Below are 20,529 nucleotides of genomic sequence, written 5' to 3'. Positions count from 1 at the left end.
TGACACATGGGCGCACATGCGGAAATCCAAGTGGAAAATCCCCAGGCCTGAGTCCCACTTTCTGGACTCTAACTCAGTCTCACCCCACCCCCAAACACCCCAGCTAAGCTGTTAGTCCTGGAAAATACCAACCTCAGAGAATGGCTGTGGGGCTGAAGACGGTACACCCCGCTCAGAAGCTGATACTCTCCTCCTTCCGGCCGCCCGCACCCGCCTCCTGACCTTCATTCCTCTTCGTGGAGATGATGCCTCTCTCTCCGACCCGCTCATATGTTCACAAACACACCTTGACACACGCAGCTGGCAATACAGGCACATTCTTTGCAAAGGCACGTTCAGCCACATGTCCGCTTAGATCCCCATTCTCTTGGTCTCACAAACACTGACCATAAGAGGCACACAGAGCCACATACCCCTCTCACTCAGGCACTCATGGTTTACACTGGAGCAGTGAAATCTGTCTTTCATGCTATCCTTTTCTGATCTGTGCCTCTACCTCCCTCTCCAAGGATCTGGCTTCTTATACCTTCCAAGGTGTTTCCGGAGATCCTTTTCCCTGTGCAGATGGGAGTGCAAGGCAGGAAGTTCCCCCACCTCGCAGGGCAGATCAAAAGCTGAGGCCAAAGACGGTGTGTGTTGCTGACCTTGTTCTGTCCTTCCACTGTCTTACTCTGAGGCCTGCTGCTGTCGCTGAAGCCTATCCCTGGGAGCATTCAGTCCCAGCCCTGCCCTCATACCCTACATAGTCAGCTGGAAACACCTTGGAGTGGAGTAAAGAGTTGGAGCAGAAAGGATTGTTATTTGCCTGCTGTTTACCACCCGTGCCCCTTAGGAGATGCAGGTCCGGAGCCAGCCAAGCTTCTGGACTAGTTTCTGGGCATTTCTAGAGGATCAGAAAGCTGCCACATTGACAAAGGTGTCTGAGTACTGAGGAGAGGAAGGAGAGGGAAGAGTGTGAGGAAGGCAGAAGTTCTGGAAGCTCCACTGCTCCTAGATTCTCTCGTTTCCCCAGGCTCTCCACTTCCAGCCAATACATCCTCCGTTAAGGCTCTCAGCCTTAGGGATGCCTGCCATCAAGACCCCACCATACCTTTGGGGTGATAATTCACAGAAGGTGTGTCCCCTACAGTGCCTGCACAGAGCTAATGTGGGGAAAACTTGAGTGGCCCCGTTTTTCTCACCCCCCACCCTGGCTCAGGGCCCTCGGCTAACCTTGCAGTGGAAGGATCCACACCCTAGTGGTGGCAGTGTGGGTGTCGTTGATATCCGTGGCCATGGTGGCAAGATTGGTGGCTGCAGTGGTGGCAGTTGGGCCTTGGGATTTCTGCCGGTACCTTCTGCGGCTACACTTAAACATCCTGGGAAACCGGAGCCGAGGTCAGCCCATACCTGGCCTCTGGTAGGGGGAAATTATGCCCCGGGGCCGGGCTTCCCTGGTGGCGCAGTGGTTGGGAGTCCGCCTGCCAATGCAGGGGACACGGATTCAAGCCCTGGTCGGGGAGGATCCCACATGCCGCAGAGCAGCTGGGCCCGTGTGCCACAACTACTGAAGCCCACGTGCCTAGAGCCTGTGAGCCACAACTACTGAGCCCATGTGCCACAGCTGCTGGAGTCCGTGTGCCTAGAGCCCGAGCTCCACAGCAGGAGAGGCCACCGCAGTGAGAGGCCCGCACACCGCAACGGAGAGTGGCCCCCGCTCGCCACAACTAGAGAAAGCGCACGCGCAGCAACGAAGACCCAACGCAGCCAAAAATAAATAATAAATAAATAAATATATAACAAGCCCTGGGGCCGAGGGGCACAGACAAGCTGAGAAGGCCCCATGGGCGCAGGGAACTTCTGTCGTGTGCCTGATGGTGCTACTGGCCAGGGCAGCTGAGGCCTCTATGACATACAGAGTCTATGTAAGAGTAATGCTGTTTATTACAGGTCCTGATCCCCAACCCCTCCCTTAGGGGTCAGGCTCCCTCACAATTCTCTCCATGGGTCCAGCCAAAGAGCCAGCTTGGCCCCTTGGAAAAAAGGAACTCTGAGTAAAAAAATCCCTCCCTCATTTTCTCACTCATCCACATTAACAATGTTTATTGAGTACTTACTATGTGCCAAACACAGTGCCAAGTCCTTTACAAACATAATCTCATCTAATCCCACAACAACCCTACAAGGAGATTCTGTCATTATTCCTATTTCATATACAGTCGATTCTTGTTATTCGTGGTAGTTAGCCCTAATAAAGTCACCACAAACACTGTATTAGCAAATATTGAGCCAATGCTCCCAGGAGGAATACAGGATTAGATTCATACTAACCTCTGGTCACAACATTTTGTCAACTGAACAATAACCTAGTTTACTTGTGTTTCTGTTAAAGCCACTTCATTTAAAATATATTGATGTCAATAACATTGAACTCACAGCCAACAAATGGCCAACGTTTGCCTGAATGAAGTTTATCTAACACATGTATTTTCTTCATAAGGCACATCACAGCCTTCTTGCACTTCGGAACACTAGAGAGCACTTCAGCACTACGCTGGAGGGAGTCTTTAATAGCAAAGTCACCAACAAAAAGCACAAAAATGCAAAAAACATGGGCTTCCCTGGTGGCGCAGTGGTTGAGAGTCCGCCTGCCGATGCAGGGGACGCGGGTTCGTGCCCGGTCCGGGAAGATCCCACATGCCGCGGAGTGGCTGGGCCTGTGAGCCATGGCTGCTGAGCCTGCACGTCCGGAACCTGTGCTCCGCAACGGGAGAGACCACAACAGTGAGAGGCCCGCATACCGCAAAAAAAAAAAAAAAAAAAAAAAATGCAAAAAACATGACAGACACTAAATAGGCCGCAAAAAGAACACTTGTTTACATTGTGAGAGCTGAAACAAGAAGGCAGAGCATCCCCCTGTTCAACCTCAGCTGAGAACAAGCATGGTAGACAACTCAAATTTTTTGCAGCTCTGCGCATGTCCATGAATGACCACAAAAGTGCTGTGAGTATTGGTTTGGAGTTTTAAATCATTTTTAGTGAGTGGGTAAATTCACAGATATGGAATCCATGAATAATGAGGATCAACTGTACAAGGAAACTGAGGCTCAGTTAGGCTCACACAATTAGAGGCAGGCAGGGATTCAAATCCGGGATGGCCGAGGCCCAAAGCCCAGACGTTTAACTCCTGCTACTCTGTGAGCATTCATTCATTCATTCAGAAATGTGCACTTAACCTTCTGTGCCTCTCTTTCCCCATATTTAAAAAGCAGACGAAAAGAGAGTCTTATCTCATAAGACTGTTGTGAAAGGAGAAAAAAGACTTACTATATAAGTTATGCATTTAAAACATGATATGTACAAATGTTAGTGTTAACAGCCTTCCTCTCTCTCCTGTCTCTTCAACTGCCTCCTCCCATTATAAAAACAAAACAAATTTAAAAATCTTCCATCCCACACCCCCTCTGGCTGTGACTCTCCTTATGCTGAACTTTTCACTCTGTGGTCATTCCCTTATGTCCCAGAATGGGAAGAAAAATCTCATTTTAAATCTCACTTGAAAACCCCATAACTATTCTGTTATACAGACCAGGAAACAGAGGCTTAAACCCAAGTCTAAGAAATGCCCCTAGGGTCACACAGCTAATAAGCAACAGAACCAGGATTCGAGCACTTGGTCTGAGTGACTTAAAAGCCAGAACTTTCCCAGCACCTCGACCTCCAGGACCAGCAGCCCCGGAAGGATTGACGATGATGGGGATTACCGAGCTGTAGAACTTGGTGGGGAGGGGTCGGGGGAGGAATGGGGTCAGGGCTTTTGTGGGACCATGGTGCCCCCTGCTGGCAGGAATGGAAGGGGTGTATGCAGAGTGCTGAGAGGACTGAGGAGAGAGAAAGGGTGGGGAGGGAGAAGAGTGAGGAGGAAAGACTCAGGGAGGAGAAAGATGGGTTGAAGGTTTTTTTTTTTTTAAACATCTTTATTGGAGTATAATTGCTTTACAATGGTGTGGGGTTGAAGTTTTGTGGAGAGAAAAAGACTAGAAGATTAGGAGTCTTTTTCCACTCAGAGGAGGGGGCAGAAAACTCCAAGCCTTGGCCGTTGCCTTGAAAGCATGTGTGGGCATGTCTGCGTGAGAGTGTGTGTGTGTGTGTGTGTGTGTGTGTGTGTGTGTGAGAGAGAGAGAGAGAGAATGTTTCAGTATGTACTTCAGGTGTTGCTCTGTTGATTGTTGCTGGGAGTCAGTCCACACAGTTCAGAGTGTGTGTGTGCGTGTGTGAGTGTGCATTCGAGAGCACTAGGAGGTGTTTGTGTGTGTGTGTCTGAATATACAGCTTGGGCAGATGTGCGTGCCTCGAGCATGCAGGGTGTGTACGACAGTATCAGCAGGTGCAGGGTAGGAAGCGCCTGTGCGCTGTCGTGGTGGAAGGCACACAGTTCTGGGGGGTCACTTGCCCCACCCGCAGACCTCTCTCTCCTTCAGGTCAGGAGGGGCGTTGCCCATGGCTGGCGTTGCCAGAAGGAGCCCCGAGGCGGCTGGGGCTGTGAGGACGGAGCGCCAGGCAGCAGGGGGGCAGCAGGCGCTGGAGGAGGCTGACTGGCTGCGTGTGGGGTAGGCGGGCGGGCAGAAGGAGGCCTTTAAAGCACCTGCCCCGCCCACAGGTGAGCAGTGCTGTGTGAGAGCCAGCTCCGTCTCCCCGCCTGCCCACTCAGTGGCAGTTCCCCGGAGCTGCAGTTCCCTCTGGAGCCTCAGCAGATCCCTCTTTCAGAACTCACTACCAAGAACCCTGAACAGGTGATGGCATAGGATAGAGACTATCCCGTGAAGTGAAATCAATCTGGAAACAGGTTTGGGGAGCTGGAAGGGCCATGGGGAGGGTCTTGGAAGAGTCTAGGATTGGTTTCGGGGGGAGTGGAAAGCCCAGGATACACAGGTGCCAGGGAAGGGCATGGAGTGACACTGTAGCGTGGGAGTCAGGCTTGGGGTGCCAGTAGAGGAACCTGGGATGTTAGCATTTCAGAGTGCCAGGTGTTGGTAGAGGGCCTGGGCAGTACAGAGGGATAGGAGCGTCAGGATGGGAATTGGGAAAAGTCCTGAGGTGTCAGAGTCCAGATGTAGGAAAAGCTTGGTGATTATATGAGTCCAGGATGCTGGAGTCTGGTATGTCAGCCCAGGTTGGGGGTGGGGGCAGGGAGCAAGGTCCTAACACACACATCTGCCTCCCAGGAGCCACCATGCAGTGCTTCAGCTTCATTAAGACCATGATGATCCTCTTCAATATGCTCATCTTTGTAAGTGTCGGGGTTATGGGCTCTTTGGGGTTCCCTATAGGAGTAGGTCTTAACCTGAGCAGAGCCCGAACTGGGGAAGAGGAGACTGCTATGCCCAGACTCTTCCTGCAAGTTGAGGAGGTGCAGAAGTCTCCCCAAATGCTGAGTCCTGGTCCCAGTAGCAGCCTGGCTGCCACACAGTTGGGGTGGAGAAGGTTAGGGGCATCCTCTCCCTTCCAGGAAGCTTCAGCTCAGGCAGGCTTACAGCAGGGCAGAGTAGGCTAACAGGCTGGGGCCCCAGTGCGGGGAAGGGGTTTGCCCAAGGTCACCTCGTGTGGATGGAAATTCAGTGGCCTCTGTATGATGGGGAACCAAAAGCACAGAAGGCCCAGAGACATCGGAGCAGAGTGTCAGCTGCAAGCAGCCCTTATTCATTCAACAAACACATTGCCTAAGACACTGTGCTGAGTGCTGGGGTGACAGGTAAGCAAGCCCTTTCTCTGCCCTTGGGGATCTCAGGTCCAGCAGGCCAGATAGGCAGACAGTTTCGACATAGTATACGTGGTCTTAGCACAGGGGTCCATAGGAGGGGCTTGAACCCTGCCTGGTCAGAGAAGACTTCTAGGAGGAAATAGCTGAGGCTAGGAATTTGCACTGAGTGAGGGGGTCGGTAAAGCATGCAGAAAGGCCCAAAGGCAATGAAATCAGATATTGTTCAGAAAACCAGGAACAGATTATATAGGGCATGTTTGAGGAAGCTGAGCAATGAGGCATGAACCCTAGAGATGGGCAGAAATGGACAAAATGGACAAAGGACAAAGCCCTTGGATGGTGGCTAAGGGATGGAAGAAGGGGCAAGGGAGACATCATCTTGGAGATGATGACCACGTCTCTGGCAAGAACAACCTGGGGGATATCTCGCAGGCAGCTGTGTACCCAGTGGGGTTGCAGCTCAGGATATTTGAAAGTCATGTGCCCATAGGTGATTGTTGAAGCCATGGGAGGGGTGAGAGCACTCAGGGAGAGTGAACTCCAGGAAACTCAGCTTACAAGGGATAAACAGGGAAATGGCCACCAGGAAGCAAATGAAGAAAGAGCAGCAGGAAGCAAACGAGGTATCAGGGAGGTCAAAGAGGATCCACCCATGACTAAGCACATGTCACCAGAGACCCTGGAGCCACATGAGAGTGGGTAGGAGTGAGTGAAAGGGCAGGAAATGGAGACATGAAGTATAGATGAATTTGGAGGAATTGGGCTGGGGGTGAGTAAACTCTGACTCCGATGTGGTCTGTGCCTTGGGCTTCCTCTGGTTTCAGGGAACTAGACTTTATCCATGTATCCGAAGAAGGCAACAGGATTGCAGGGATTTGGCGAGCAGGGGCTCTGGTCCGAGGGGGTTAAAGGCAAATCTGGTTTGGTTTCTGCTTCTGTTGCCCTTGCCTCGCCAGACTGGGCAGGGCAGGCCTCAGACTCCTTGAAATTTGACCCTGTAGGCTAAAAGCCCAGCTTTCTGTCCTTGGGCAAACATGCTGGGATCCACCCACAATCTGCCACCTCACTCCTGGTTCTAGCCTCAGTTTCCATAGCCGGAAAGTAGGGACTGGACATCTACCTAGGCAGCGTCAGGCTGATTTATCCACTGAAGCTCTGGATCAGCAAGGCTTTGCTCTAAGCTGTGGGAACTGGGCAGTGCCCTCCTCCCCAGTCTAGGCTTCAGGATTCCCTCTGAGCTGGGGGTTGAGCCAGAGAGCCGCTAAGAGCTCTGGCTGTACTTCCTCTGTGGTGCCTCAGTTTCCACTTGGGTGGCAAGGAGAGGTCTAGGCTGGTTCTGGAGGGGAGCCAAATGGGGCCTTGGCGTGGGTATCCCTTCTCACCACCGCCCTCTCCAACGTTGGGAGCAGGTGTAAACCTCAGCCATGCCTCTGTTGCTATGGTGACTGTGGAGACTGCTCAAGGGTCCCACCCCCCTGTTCCCACCTATCAGAGGACAGTTGTTCCAGGCACCTGGAGGGGGGAATGGAGAGGGGGGCGGGGGGAGGGAGGGGGAAGCTGCTGGGGGGGATGTTCACCTACTTTTTTCACCCCTAGCTATGTGGCATGACCCTGGCAACAGTGAGGGAAAGCCTTGCCCCTCCCCCCACCCTTGAGCTATTTCTGGAATCCCTGATCCCATTTATATCTGCCTAGGTGTGCAGCCTGGTGCTGGCTATGGATGTTCCAGCTCCCATCTTTCTGGCTCTAAAGGATGTTTTTCCTCCCTACAGGATGAGTTTTTAGACTCCATAGTCAATAAAGGGGGAAGTTTCTCATCTCCCATCTCCCTAACTCAGTTGTGTGGTAGGGAGCTGTTTGATGGCACTGTTTCAAGGTCTGCCTCTCTGTCTCCAGCTGTGTGGTGTGGCCCTGTTGGCAGTGGGCATCTGGGTGTCAGTCGATGGACCATCCTTCATGAAGATCTTCGGGCCACTATCATCCAGTGCCATGGAGTTTGTCAACGTGGGCTACTTCCTCATCGCAGCTGGCGCTGTGCTCCTCACTCTTGGTTTCCTGGGCTGCTATGGTGCCCAGACTGAGAACAAGTGTGCCCTCATGATGGTGTGTCAAACCCAGCTCCACAGGCCCGTAACCGAGACCCAGGGTCCCTCACCCTTGACACCAGGCCCTGGGGATCCCCAAGCCCTGCTCTGGACTCCAGGGGCCTCAGCCAGTGGGGCCCCTGACTTGTTTTCATGTGGGGGTGGGTTAGGGCAAGGAATGCATGAGGGACTGTCTCTCCCTAAAACTCAAGATCCCTGTTCTCCACTCAGTTCTTCTTCATCCTCCTCATCATCTTCATTGCTGAGGTTGCAGCTGCTGTGGTTGCCTTGGTGTACACCACAATGGTGAGGAGTGGGGATGGGGCAAGGGGGGAACAACTGGGCAAAGCACTGCGAATGGCCACCCTCCCTACCAGGCCCTAAACACTGACTTTCCCCACCCAGGCTGAGAACTTCCTGACGTTGATGGTAGTGCCCACCATCAAGAAAGAGTACGGTTCCCAAAAAGACTTCACCCAAGTGTGGAACTCCACCATGGAAGGGGTAAGGTGGGCTGGGAGAGATTTGGGGGTGAGGAGAAATAAGCAAGGCCCCACTGACCATCTATTCTCATCTTCAGCTCAAGTGCTGTGGCTTCAACAACTACACAGATTTTGAGGACTCTCCCTATGAAAAAGAGAACAACGTCTTTCCCCCATACTGTTGCTTTGACCATGACAATGGCACATTTGTGGAACCCTGCACTAGGGTCGAGGCCCAGAACCAGAAAGTAGAGGTATAGGTTGGCCTGGGAGGTTGGGCTGCTTTAATGGCCTCGGAGAGCTGAAAATGAGTGGGGTCAGCTGCTGACTATAGATGCTCTCTCCCCTCCAAGGGTTGCTTCAATCAGCTTCTGTATGACATCAGAACCAATGCAGTTACCGTGGGTGGTGTGGCAGCTGGAATTGCGGGCTTAGAGGTAAGGAGGGGAGGAGGTTGGGGCAGGATATCCCCATGGGCTCAGGGCTGCTTGACCCATGTCTGAGGCCTTTCTGGAAGAGACAGACTTCTAACAAAGCTTCATGTCGAATGTCTGGGGGCCAGGGGACTAAAGCTTAAGGACCCTGATCATGTTTCTTCCTCTCTGCCTGTTCCTTTCTCATCAGCTGGCTGCCATGATTGTGTCCATGTATCTGTACTGCAATCTGAAATAAGTCGGCTTCTGCCTCCGCCACTGCTGCTGCCATACAGGAACTGAGAAGAGGCACCCCAGCACTGCCAAGAGGCAGTGATCAGCGTGGGGACAGGATCTAACAGTGTCACTTGGGCTGGAGTGGGCCTGGGGCCAAATAGGCACCACCCCCTTGAACCTGTGCCAGACTTGTCCTTCCATTGGTGATGTTGGGGTCCACCTATTTCAGAGCCTCTAAGGTAGCCAATCCTCTTGCCCATTCCTCCAGTCTGTTTCTTAAACCCTTGATACCCTCTCAGGCCAGGGGGTGGGGTGCTCTTGGTGATCCCAGTACTCCACAGGGGGAATTAAAGGCACTGCACCGATAACACGAGCATATGCAAGATCAGCAGTCACCAGGCAGATGTGTAGAAAGCACTTCAGAACTCAAAAACCCATTAAAATGTTTCCATTTGGACTCTTTTTGTGTATCCTTCAGGAGAGGGACCCCATCATGCCTCAACTGGCCTCAGATTCCTGTGGGGCTATTGACTCAGAAGGCTCCTAGAAATGTAGCAGAATGGAAGTAGCACGGAGGTGGGTGGATATTTCTCACCTTTATTCGGATGCCAGGCCTGGGAGGGAGCCTAGCAAGGATGGCCAAGAGGACACTGGGGGAGAAAGCAGGGGCTGGGCCAGTCTGCAGTCCTGTAATGTGGGAGGACTTTGGCCTGAAACTGCCCTCTCCTGGGTAGGAGCACTGGGCTGGAAAGCTATGAAAATAAAAAGCTTGTGCCCAAGTGGGGGCAGGGAGAGCAGAAATATTGCCAGGGCGATGGAAGAGGGTCATTCCTTAGGCTCTGGGAAGCCCTCCAGAAGCCCCCATCAGGGGACTCAAGCTGCCTACCCTTCTCATGCAGGCACAGCCCCCGACCTGTCCCTGCTTTAGGGATTTCAGAAAGAATTTCATTTATTCTCGGTCTTGGTCGCCCAGGGCTCTATAGATTTGATCTCTTGTCGAGTCTTAACCACCCCCATGTTCCAGAAACTGGGCCTAGAAAGGCCAAGTGACTTGCTCCAGGCCTACAACCTCCCATGAAGACCTGAGCCTGGATGTGGGTCCAGGACGTCTGACTCCAGAGCCGGGTGGGATCCTGGCTGACATGGGAACATGATTTACTTTTAGGCCAGAATGTCCCAGACATAGACCTGATCGATTGCTGCTGCAGGAGACATAGCACTAAGGTGGAAGGCTGTGGCCAGAGGATATGGTGTCTACTACCAAGCAAAGCCCAGCCTGGCAAACCAGTCCTCCTTGCTTGCCTCTGAGCCTTGGATTCCTCTTCCCAGGTTTTGCTAGGGCAACCCAGATCCATCACCCCTCGTGAATCCAAAAAGGAACTGCGACCTAGCCAGTGCAGTGCAGTGCCTGAGAGCTGGTCGGTGAGGCCCAGATCAGCAGCCTGCTGGGAGGATGGGCAGGTAGAGCACTTAGCCCCCTCCCACCTTTGCCACCTTTCTATGCCTCTCACACTACCCCACCCCCAGGCACCTATATAGAGGCTACAAGGGATTTGTCTGCCCTGGGTGGGCCTCCTCCACCTCATTATGAGCTAACTGTTCCTCAACCTGGCTGTTGTGGCACCTCAAGCGCTATCTCTACCTCCAGCAAACACTGAAGCCACACACCACCTGTGCCATCTCCGAGCGGGGCTCCAGGCACCGCTTGGAGAGGCGAGGGCAGAGAGCTGGTGACAGGGCAGAGCTCCAGCCAGCTCCTGCCTCCCTGGCCAAGGCTCTGTATAAGGAGCTCATGAGGCTCACTTTGCAAGGGCTCTGCAGGCAGACCCCTTCTCCAAGTGTCCTACACTTACTCTCTTGAACCTAAGTCCTTCACAGATTCCTTAAATGTCATGCCCTGTGCCTTGGGCTATCTCAACCACTTCCTCTGGACAATCTCATCCATTTTCTGGTGCTAGCGTGACTAACTTAGATCTTCCTGACTTCTTTGGATCACTGGTTGGGTGATCTGATGAAAATGATGGCTTTTCTCCAGAAAAATGCCCAGATATGGAGTCTGCATACAAAGTACCCTAAGGACCATAGACATCCTTGTTCCTATGTCTCCACCTGCAGCCCAGTCCACACTTCCTGAATGATGCCCATTCAGCTCTGTCTCATCCACTTCCTTCCCACCTCCACTATACTCACCTGCTCTCTATCACCACCGCCCCCCATCCCCAGGTATCCCTTTTTACTCTCTCTTGCTCCATTTTTGGGGACAGGTGCCCTGGCCCAGACACGAGCTAGGCAGAAAACAGCCTGATGGTTAATTAAACAGTGGGAATGGGGTATAGGGTGGCCGCTCTGAGCTCAGCCCCAAGTAGGGTGGGGCAAAGGTCAGGCTCTGTTGTTCTAGGGTAAAAACATTGGAGTTTGAGACTTGGGCATCCCCTGCTGGCCAAATGGTCCCAAATGGAAGATAAACCTGTGGAGGACAGTAAAGGTCCATCATGACCATCCTCTCTCCTACCCATCTCTCTCTCTTTCTGTCTCTGTGTGTCTGTCTCTCTCTCACACACACACACACACACACACACACACACACACACACACACACACACACACACACACACACGTCACAAGATAATCCCCAGAGCTTTTCTCCTTTTTTAATCAATGACCACCTCATCCAGCTTTGGAAATCTGAGAGGAGGCTGAAAGAGGCCTGGTTCAGTGTCTGAGGGTCTCTGAGTGAGTCTGCATCAGCAGGTGGGCCCCTGCTGGGCCTGTCCATGGGTTGGGCACAGCAGTTTCCTGAGTAAGAGCCCGCCCCACCCTCAGGGCAGCACCCCAGTCCAAAAAAAAAATCAAGGCCCTACAGGCTTCCGCCGGTTTCCAAGGCCCTCAGGACAGTCAATAAATAGGTTAGATTCTGAGCCAGGCCTGGGAGGAGGGAGTATACAAAGGGCAGGATCAGCTGCCCAGGGATCCCAAAGATTCCCAGGTACTATCCTGCCCTTTCCCGACAAGGAAGTAAATAAATAGACCTCCAACTCAGGAACAGGGATGTTGGAGCAGGGGAACCCTCCCCTGGGAGTTAGTAATTAAGTCTCATGTTAAAAACAAACCAGCCCCAGCCCCTGAGAGTGTCTACAAAATCCTACAGGATTGGGTGAAGGGCTAGCCTGCCTGGGGGTACACAGTACCCAGCCCTGCAGGGTCCTGGAGGAGGTCTCATGTCTGTTCTGCAGCTCCTGGGGCTCCCTCCTCCTTTGGGGGTGGCTCCAAGAAAATTGGGGTGATTGATGGTGGCTTCTTCATTCTGGGAAGATAACAGGAAAACGAATAGGGAGGAGGTCATTAGCTACGTCCCCTAACCCCACTAGTCTTCCATTTCCAAGGACAGAATAGAGTCACTCACGAGTAGGGGGAGGCTGGGACCCCCACCACCAGAAAGTGGTTCCTCTTCCGAAACAATCTCCACAGGCCCCGGTGGTTGCCACGTACATCCAGGTCCCAGATATGGAGGCACTGGTGGGGGTGGGGTGGGGCAAAGGCAAGAGTCGGAGAGCTGTGGGGAGGGCCCTTGGCCAACCCCCTCTCCTCAGCAGCCTCCTCAGTTTACAAGAGGTAGCATCTTCAAGAATATGGATTTGTAAAGGGGCTTAGAAGAGAGGCTCTGAGAGTATGAAGAGAAGGTTCTGAGGTGGAAGATTCCAGAAAGGCTCCTTGTATCTTGGGGAGGGGTATTCCTGGGGTAGGTGTGGTATTGAGGCACCTTGGCAAGCTGGGTCCAGGTGGTGAAGTCATCATCCTTCTCCATTCGGATAAAGGCCACATAGGTGTGGCCCTCCGTGTCTGGCAGGAAAGAGTCTTCACAAGGGTTCTTGCTGTGGTCCAGAACCTCAGCTTCACTGCAGCAGGGAGTGGGGGAGAAAGGCCAAGACAGGGCCTACCTCATGAGTGTGTCACACAGGCCCTGTGCTTTTAATGCTCTACTGCTGCCATCTTGGAATTCTTAACATTTGTTGTTTTTTGGCGTTTTTTGGCCGCGGCACATGAGCTCTTAGTTCCCCAACCAGGGATCAAACCCGTGCCCCCTGAATTGGGAGTGTGGAGTCTTAACCACTGGACTGCCAGGGAAGTCCCACTTAATAATGTTTGAACAAGGGATCTTGGTTTTCATTTTGCAGTGGGCCCCACAAATTATGGGGCCAAGACTCCCAGTATTGACTTCTCCTTACCCCCTGCCTCATATACCCCACTGCCCTAGGCCATACCTGAGCAGCCTGTGAACTTCCACTTCATACGCTTCTTTCTTCAGACTAAAGGAGAGGGAGAAATGGGTCAGGGGAGGGAGTAGCCCCTCAAGGGATGACATGGAGATTGGGGGGCAGCAGGGCTGGGGTAAACACACAGACCGCAGGGCTAGTAGGGCCTGTCAGGCACTGGTTATCAAGGCCCCTAAATATCCTCTCCTTGGCCGTCCCCAGCCCCCACCTGTCCACGTTCCTCAGCTGGACACCTGGAACCGTGTTGAACTTGTGCTTCTTGAAGTAGGCCTCCTGGAATGGACGTGAAGGTGAAAATCAGGGCATTACACTGTCTGGCCCACACCTGCCTGCTGACCCACCACATATCCACGAGGCCCACAAATGAAGTCCTAGATCTATAAAGGTCCCTCTGGCTCCACCATTGCCAGAGAGCTCATGCTCATACTGGCATCTCATGCTACTGACCCCTGAGCTAGTCCTTGCCCCCAGTGGCTCTCCCTGGGCCTGCTGTTCTAGGGCCACAGAAGCCAGGAATGGCCCCTGCAAAGAGACAGGCTGGACTGGGAGGGAGAAAACTGCTATGACTAAGGTACTAAGGGTGAAGGACATGAGGTCACTCCCCGTCCCTCTCGGAGATGAGTGGGGGTCTTGTAGTAATCAGCCCCTGAAGGCCCTTCTGGCTTCTAGGAGGTTCCAAGCTGGAAACTCTCCATTCTTTACACTGGGTTGTCTCAAGGCCTCCCTGGCTATAACTGGGGAGTGGCCCTTTGGACACAGCGATGAAGGGGTGGGGACCTGGGGCCCTCTCTGTTCACTTCAGGCTCAGGCTTAGGCCTCAGCACTTGCAAGGACAGGAGAGGGCAGAGTTTGCTGGGCTGGATGAGTGCGTGGCAGACGAAATATCCTCCCCACACCCACAGTCTAGTGCTAAAAATAGTAATGATAAAAATAATACCAGCTAATCCTTATATAATGTTTACAGTCCAAAGCATATTATACATATTAACTCATTTAAACCTCATAACCTCACAACCCTATGAGGTAGGAGTATTTTTATCCTCATTTCACAAATAAAGAAACTGAGGCAAAAGTAGGTAAGTAATTTCCCTAAGGCTACACATGGCTAGTGAGTGGCAGAGCTGGGGTCGCTCGACTCCATGTTCTTGCCCCTTTTACCACACTGTGCCCTATGCCCCAACACCCCTGCCTCCCACTCACATGGAAGTAGCCATTCATGTTGAGGCCAACGATGCCAAAGTGGTAGGATCGGGAAATGTCAGGGATGATGCACTCTCGGCCTCGGCGTTGTTCCGGCATCCGCATCCACATATCCCAGTCCCAGAGCTGGGGGCGTGGAAGACTCTGAGAGTTACGAGCTTCCAAGCTGGTAGGGGACTTCAGCCCACTCACCCTACCCTGCCAGGGTACCTTTTCCGGTGTGGGCCACTTGGGCTCAAGCTCCTCCTTGTACAAGGACTTCCTGAGCACCCAGCCCAGCCCAGGCATGGTCTCCACGCGGTACAGCAGTGCTGGGTCCTCAGCTGTGTGTTCATACCCCTGGGGACAGGGGGCCGTGATGGGAGGTATTAGCTCAGGGCCTCTACCAACTCTGCAGCTGACCCCTGGCCACTCAGCCTACCTGGTCATTCCAGGCAGAGATACAGTACAGGCTGTCGTCCTCCTCCAACAGGTGGATGGATTGGCTCAGGAAACTGAGAGGCAGGGTCCAGGGGTTCAGGGAGGGGCAAGGACAAACCCAGTCACACAGTGATGCTGGAAGAACTGGAGATGGGACTCCGGAGTCATGCCTCCTTCCCCCAGAGCCCCACTGTCTCCATTCATCCTTTCTACTCTCTACTCCAGCCCCAATCCCCACCAGCCTATCTTTGCTCAGGCTTTTCCCCCACTTTGGAGCTTGCTTCCTCTGGAAAGCTTTCCAAGACCCCTCATTGCCTTCCTCCCTGGAGACCCAGTCATGCACAGAGGCCCTACGCAGCTTGGAGCTGCAAGGAGGGACACTTCCCTCACCTGAAAAAATCCACAGCGATGTCCAGGTCCTCCTCCAGAACCACAGCAAACTTGGCTTCCTGTAGGGGGTGGGGGACAACATGATCCCAAGGGGGACTTTCTCATCCCATCTCTTCCACCTCCATCCCACTTCTCAGGCAGCACTACCCCCATTTTCCACATCAGGAGGATGAGACCCAGAGAGAGAAAGAGCTTGCTATATAATAAGACCAGACTTATGCCCATGTTTCCCCTCTCTAGGTCCAAGAGTTTTGTCTTTACTACTCACCGGAAACAGGTTGAAAGTGGCAGTGAGGCTGGCCTTGTAGTGCTGGGTGGGGAGTAGGAATAGGGCACATGAGCTTTGGGGTGGACAGTGGGGCCCGGTGTCCACCCCTTCCATCCTTGTCTAGGCGGTACCTGAGACACACGGGCGTTCTTGATGCTGATGGGAGTGTGCTGGATGCCCCTCAGACCAAACAGCGCCACCACATCCATCGGCTCCTAAGGGGCATGGCCGCCGGTCATCATGTGAGCCACCCGCCCCCTGCCCACCCCTGCAGGCGCTGACACACCAAGCCCTGCACATTTCATGGCCCTTGCCCGGGCTGTCTCCCTTGCCAGTCCTCTGTGATCACTGCTACTCAGCACCAGCAACCCTGCACTCTGCTCCACCCAAAGCCCCCAAGCCCTACTCACCTCATAGTAGCCGTCGATGAAAACCGTTATCATCTGGGGAGACACCCCCTGGGCTGAGAGTAGAGAGCGCAGCATCCTGGGGAGCCCAGGGTTGGATTAGGCCTCGTTGTCCCCCCAGATCAGGACTCCCCTGTGCTTACAGATGGGCCCAGATTCTCCATGCTCACCACCAAAGGTGAATGCACCTAGAATCTGTTTCCATTCCGCCCACCTCAAGAGTTCCCCCTGCAGGTACGTGAGCCTCGGGTTCCCACCACTGAGCACCCTCCTGTTCAGTGCTGGATACAACCCCCTTCCAGGCTCACCGGTACAGGTAATTGGGCCGGTTCCCCGCAATGACAGCCACAGGCACATTGAAGACCTTGTTGTCTGGGAGCTGAGGGAGAAATAGTGTTCAGCACTTGCCTCACTCTCTCTTCAAACTGGGATCCCCACCTGGGGAAGAGTCTTGAGGGAGAGGGAGACTCAAGGAAAAAGGCAGAGGGTCTTCCCTGTCCTGGCCCCTCCACACACTCAGCCCAACTCCAACTCTAGGCCTTTGCTCACATGGCCTGCTCCTTCCCCGCAACCAAGACGCCCCGTCTTTCAGAGCTCAGTATAAATCCTCAGCTCCTGGTTCCCTCCCAGGCTGGGGTAGGGAAAGCCCAACCTGGACCTTTCCTGGGGCCCCTTGCCAAGTTGGGAAGGAGTCCGGGCCTCGCTGCCCAAGGCCCCACTCACTGGGTCAGGGCTGAACTCGATGGGTGTGGGGTCCTTGCAGCTGCACACACTCCCATAGCCCTCGACTTTGCTGCAGAAGCGGTGGCGGCGACGGTTCAGCTCTGTGTCTGCCCAGTGGCACTCTGCTTCTGAGGGAGGGATGAGGTCAACAGGATGAGGGCATGAGGCCAGTGTGGTTTGGAGAACACCAGGCACCCAGTCAAGAATAGAGCCCCGTGAAGAGAACCCAAATGCCTATCCCCAGCCCAGGCACTGTCCTGGAGCCCAGCGCCCACTAACCCCACCTTCAGCTGAGCTCAGCGGCACATCTGTCTTCAGTAGGACTGGATCCCCCCAGGAGGAGAGGGCAGGTGACTTAGAATGTTTCTCCCCGAGGACAGGACCTGGCAGGGGGCAGAAATGAGGGGCAATGGGGGCCCAGGCTGCAGTTCTGGAGCTTCTTCCCATCTCCCGGCCCACTTTCATCCAGCCTACCACCACCGACTCCTATTTGCCCCCCAGCCCACCCCATCTCCTGGAGTTCTGCTCCTCTCAGCCCCTTAATACTACAGGGCGGATGGCCTACGGTGCTGGCACCTCCTTTTCGTCCCACGAAGGCCCAGGTGTCCCTCCAGCCCAGGGCAGGGCCGGCCTGGCTGCCTAGGCTCCTCAGCAGAGCCTTGGCTGTGTCCTTGAGGTGGAAGGAGCCCTCATCCTGGGAGACCAGAAAAGGTGGTCAGCCTGACTGGCACAGCTCCAGCAGACCTAGCATCAGGGAACACTAACTACATGTCAAGCACCATGTAAAACCTTTTACTTAAATTAGCTCATTAAACTATCACAACAACCCTTTGTGGTTACTATCATTTCACAGATAATTAAAGGCTTAGACAGATTCTGAGAATCACCCAAGGTCACTAGGCTAATTAGTCCTTAACATGATCCCACACAGTCTGCACCTCTGTCCCCTGCTACCTCCTTGCCCTCTTCTCACCACCCTTCTCCTCCCCTCCCTTATTCTACTCCAGCTCCACTGGCAGCCCGGCTGTTCCACACCAAGCACCTTACCAATTCAGGGCCTTTGCACCTGCCATTCTTTCTATCTAGAATGCTCTTCCTCCAGATATTCACATGGCTCACTCCTCACTTCCTCCAGCTTTCTGTGCACAGGTCATGTCCTTACAGAGGCCTCCCCTTTCTAAAATGCACCCCCATCACCCTGTCTCCCTTGCTTAATTTTCTTCTTCACACAAGTTATCTTTTCCTGACATGGTAGGTTTATTTGGCTGCTTTTTGTTGCTCTTGCCCTATTGGTGTAAGCTCCATAAGGGTAGGGACTCTGTCTTGCTCTCCATTGACAAGGATAGGATTGGAACCTGGTCACCTTCCTCCAGAGGCTCTTGCCACTATGCCATATTAGGGGCACAGAATCCAGGGCCATGAGCAGGGCTGGAGCTAGGGGTGTTGGGAACGGGGCCAAGGCAGAGTCACTGACCTTGACGGTGCAGATGAGCACTCGGCCAGGTGCCACCATGTTGAGGAACAGCACCATGGCCTCATCCTCATGAGGCGAGTACGTGTCAAACACCCGCTTTGCCATCACATGGCCCTGGCAGGAGACACACCTCTCATGAGTTAGTGTCACCAGCAAGGAGGGCTCAGCTTTGGCCCTCTAGGTCCCCTACCCCTAGAACCTCACCGTGGCCTGGTTGAGGACGATGACATGGATGCCCCGGCCCTGCTCCCGGGCCTCATCCTCCAGCACCTACAGGGTAGCAGAGACAAGGTCAAACTCTTCACTCTGGCATTTGAGGTCTCTCTGTCTTATGGGCGCTTAAAAAAAACAGCTGCATGAAACAAAACCTCCCCTCCTTCCTCTGCTTCTGATCACACACTTCTCTTCCAACCCAGCCTGAAGGCCATCTCTTCCAGGAAGCCTCCATAGCACCCCCATCAAAAGAGATCCCATCTTTCTACAACACCTCCCGACCCCCCCACCAGCTTTCACGACTCTTAGAGCCCTTGACTATCTCAGCCTCATGCTGGAGGTATCACCGTCTAACAGATGGAGCCCCTCAAAGTAGGGCCAGGGCTGACTACCTCCAGGTTCCCAGTGTCCAGGACAAGGCCAAGGCCAAAGAAGGGACCAGGAAATAAATGGGACCACAAAATAAATAAATCACTGAATTAACTGCCTACTAATACTACTGATCACTTTTGATAATATCCCACTACATATAATACATTTCACATACCTTACATTTAATCCTGACAAGCAGAAATCATTAGTCCCAGTCTACAGATGAGGAACTGAGGCCTCCGAAGTCACACAGCTAGAAACTGGCAGAGCTGCAGTTCCCACTCAGGCAGTGGACCCAGAGCCAGCGGACCACACCATAAGTAGAATGCAGTGACCGTACACTAGACACCAGCCCACTCACCGTAGTGCCGTCCACTGCTACGTACACTTTGCTGCGGCTTGAGTATACCTCCACATCCAGGACCCGTCGGGGACCACTGCCTCTGCGCCGTGGGGACTCCACTCGGCCCAGGGCCTCATCTGTGGGTGTGTGACAGGTCATGGAGATAGTCCCTCCAGCAGTGTCTCACCCCTTGGGATCTGCCCACCATTTCAGCCACAGGATCCCAGGGGACGCCCCCTCCACCACCAATCCCATCCTCAGTCTGGTCCTACCATAGTCTTTTTCTGGCTCCGGGTCTTCATTGGCCTCGCTGATTGCTCTCCGCGTGTCCAGGATCAACTTGATGTTGACAATGACGGTCACCAGTAGGAAAAGCACAGCTCCTGTCTGAGGGGAGGGGTGGGGACAACTAAAGAAGGGCACCCCCTAAAGATCACTGCGGGTCTTGCTGAAAGGAGGGCTCTGGCTGAAGTGATGACACAGGGAGAACCTGGGTTTTGCCTCTCTTCCCTCTGTCTGACCAGCTCTACTCCCCCAGACCTGGGTTCAGTTTCATGACCACGTCCTTCAGGGACCCTCCCCTGACCCTTCCCCCTTCATCAGGGCGCTCCCTACCCAGAACTCCTGTATTCTTCCATTTGAGCCTTGATTCCCTTGGTTCCTCCACAATTAGTTCCTAGAGATGGAGCCAGTCCCAGAGAACCACGCTGGGGATCAGAAGACCTGGGTCCTAGCCCTGACTGCCTGACAGGTGTGGGTCCTGGGCAAAGCCTTCCTGATCCAACTTCAGGTTTGTCAGAAGCCTAGGAGGTTGTACTTGGGTTCTGATTCCAGAACTCTGGACCCAACCCACTACCTGGTAGGGACATGAGACAAAGAGGTTTCCCACCCTCTTTCCAGGGTGGGGGCAGCCAAGGTAGGTCCCAGTACCCACAGTCTAGGCTGGGGTAAAGCTGGGAGGGAGCCCCTAGGAGGTATGGGACACCTCTATACCTGACAGAATCTCCGCAGGGCCCGCTGGTTGGTCAGTTTATACTTCCAGGTAAGATACCAGCTCCGCTTTTTCCGAGCCCCAAAGGGCTTGATGAGGGGGCTGGGCTTCCAGTCGTCCATGCCGGATTGGGGGGTCACCACTGTCCTGGCCAACCCATGCCTTCAGGAATCTGAGGAGACCAGAGGGTCACGTGGGGTAAAGTTTTCCTCCCAAAGTCTGATGCTTTCTTGGGGAGATGAAGGAGGACCCCCCAGTAACCCATCCTTGCAGCATCCATGCTGTGTGACCTGGGAAAAGTGGCTCAACTTCTCTGGAAAGGAAACCTTCAGAGGGGTCAGATCACCTGGAAACTCCCCTGGGGCTGGGGAAACTGACAGGACTGCCCATTGTCCCAAGGCTGGAGGCCAAATAATCGGCTCTTAAGGCTCATCAATCCCTAAAAGAACCAAGCCCCAGGCCTTCCTAGTCCTAGGGTGAGCGAAGGGCAGCGACCCC

At 53.6% G+C, this 20,529-nt stretch overlaps 3 protein-coding genes across 5 annotated transcripts; 1 reads left to right on the top strand and 2 right to left on the bottom strand.

Moving 5' to 3' along the window:
* Positions 1-883: 883 nt before the first annotated feature.
* On the bottom strand, positions 884-4,481 carry P3R3URF (PIK3R3 upstream open reading frame). The gene is given in 3 exon segments (XM_024746138.1): positions 884-927; positions 1,213-1,433; positions 4,438-4,481. Coding segments are annotated over 3 exon segments (309 nt in total).
* A 163-nt stretch (positions 4,482-4,644) lies between these two features.
* TSPAN1 (tetraspanin 1) lies at positions 4,645-9,413 on the top strand. 2 transcript variants are annotated; one of them, XM_024746161.1, is made up of 8 exons: positions 4,645-4,772; positions 5,205-5,269; positions 7,637-7,843; positions 8,056-8,130; positions 8,230-8,328; positions 8,405-8,560; positions 8,660-8,743; positions 8,931-9,413. In XM_024746161.1, exons 2-8 carry the CDS (start codon positions 5,213-5,215, stop codon positions 8,976-8,978), a joined length of 726 nt encoding a protein of 241 aa, XP_024601929.1. In that variant the 5' UTR covers positions 4,645-4,772; positions 5,205-5,212; the 3' UTR covers positions 8,979-9,413. The 2 variants fall into 2 exon arrangements, with proteins under 2 accessions (XP_024601929.1, XP_024601928.1); XM_024746160.1 differs by lacking the exon at positions 4,645-4,772 and having other exon boundaries at positions 5,186-5,269.
* A 2,174-nt stretch (positions 9,414-11,587) lies between these two features.
* POMGNT1 (protein O-linked mannose N-acetylglucosaminyltransferase 1 (beta 1,2-)) lies at positions 11,588-20,203 on the bottom strand. 2 transcript variants are annotated; one of them, XM_024746153.1, is made up of 21 exons: positions 20,034-20,203; positions 19,313-19,427; positions 19,059-19,177; positions 18,317-18,382; positions 18,113-18,226; positions 17,215-17,332; positions 16,923-17,021; positions 16,639-16,766; positions 16,224-16,294; positions 15,919-15,994; positions 15,640-15,723; positions 15,509-15,550; positions 15,241-15,299; positions 14,852-14,924; positions 14,641-14,769; positions 14,431-14,556; positions 13,439-13,503; positions 13,219-13,263; positions 12,717-12,852; positions 12,360-12,469; positions 11,588-12,260 (listed from the first exon to the last, which is right to left on the bottom strand). In XM_024746153.1, exons 1-21 carry the CDS (start codon positions 20,151-20,153, stop codon positions 12,173-12,175), a joined length of 1,983 nt encoding a protein of 660 aa, XP_024601921.1. In that variant the 5' UTR covers positions 20,154-20,203; the 3' UTR covers positions 11,588-12,172. The 2 variants fall into 2 exon arrangements, with proteins under 2 accessions (XP_024601921.1, XP_024601922.1); XM_024746154.1 differs by having other exon boundaries at positions 11,592-12,260; positions 19,313-19,423; positions 20,034-20,038.
* Positions 20,204-20,529: the final 326 nt, after the last annotated feature.

The sequence above is a fragment of the Neophocaena asiaeorientalis genome, unplaced genomic scaffold, assembly GCF_003031525.2.
Source record: "Neophocaena asiaeorientalis asiaeorientalis breed wild unplaced genomic scaffold, Neophocaena_asiaeorientalis_V1.1 scaffold51, whole genome shotgun sequence".
Classification (NCBI taxonomy): domain Eukaryota; kingdom Metazoa; phylum Chordata; class Mammalia; order Artiodactyla; family Phocoenidae; genus Neophocaena; species Neophocaena asiaeorientalis.
The sequence above is the reverse complement of the archived record's forward strand: the minus strand, read 5'-3'. Positions and strand labels throughout refer to the sequence as shown.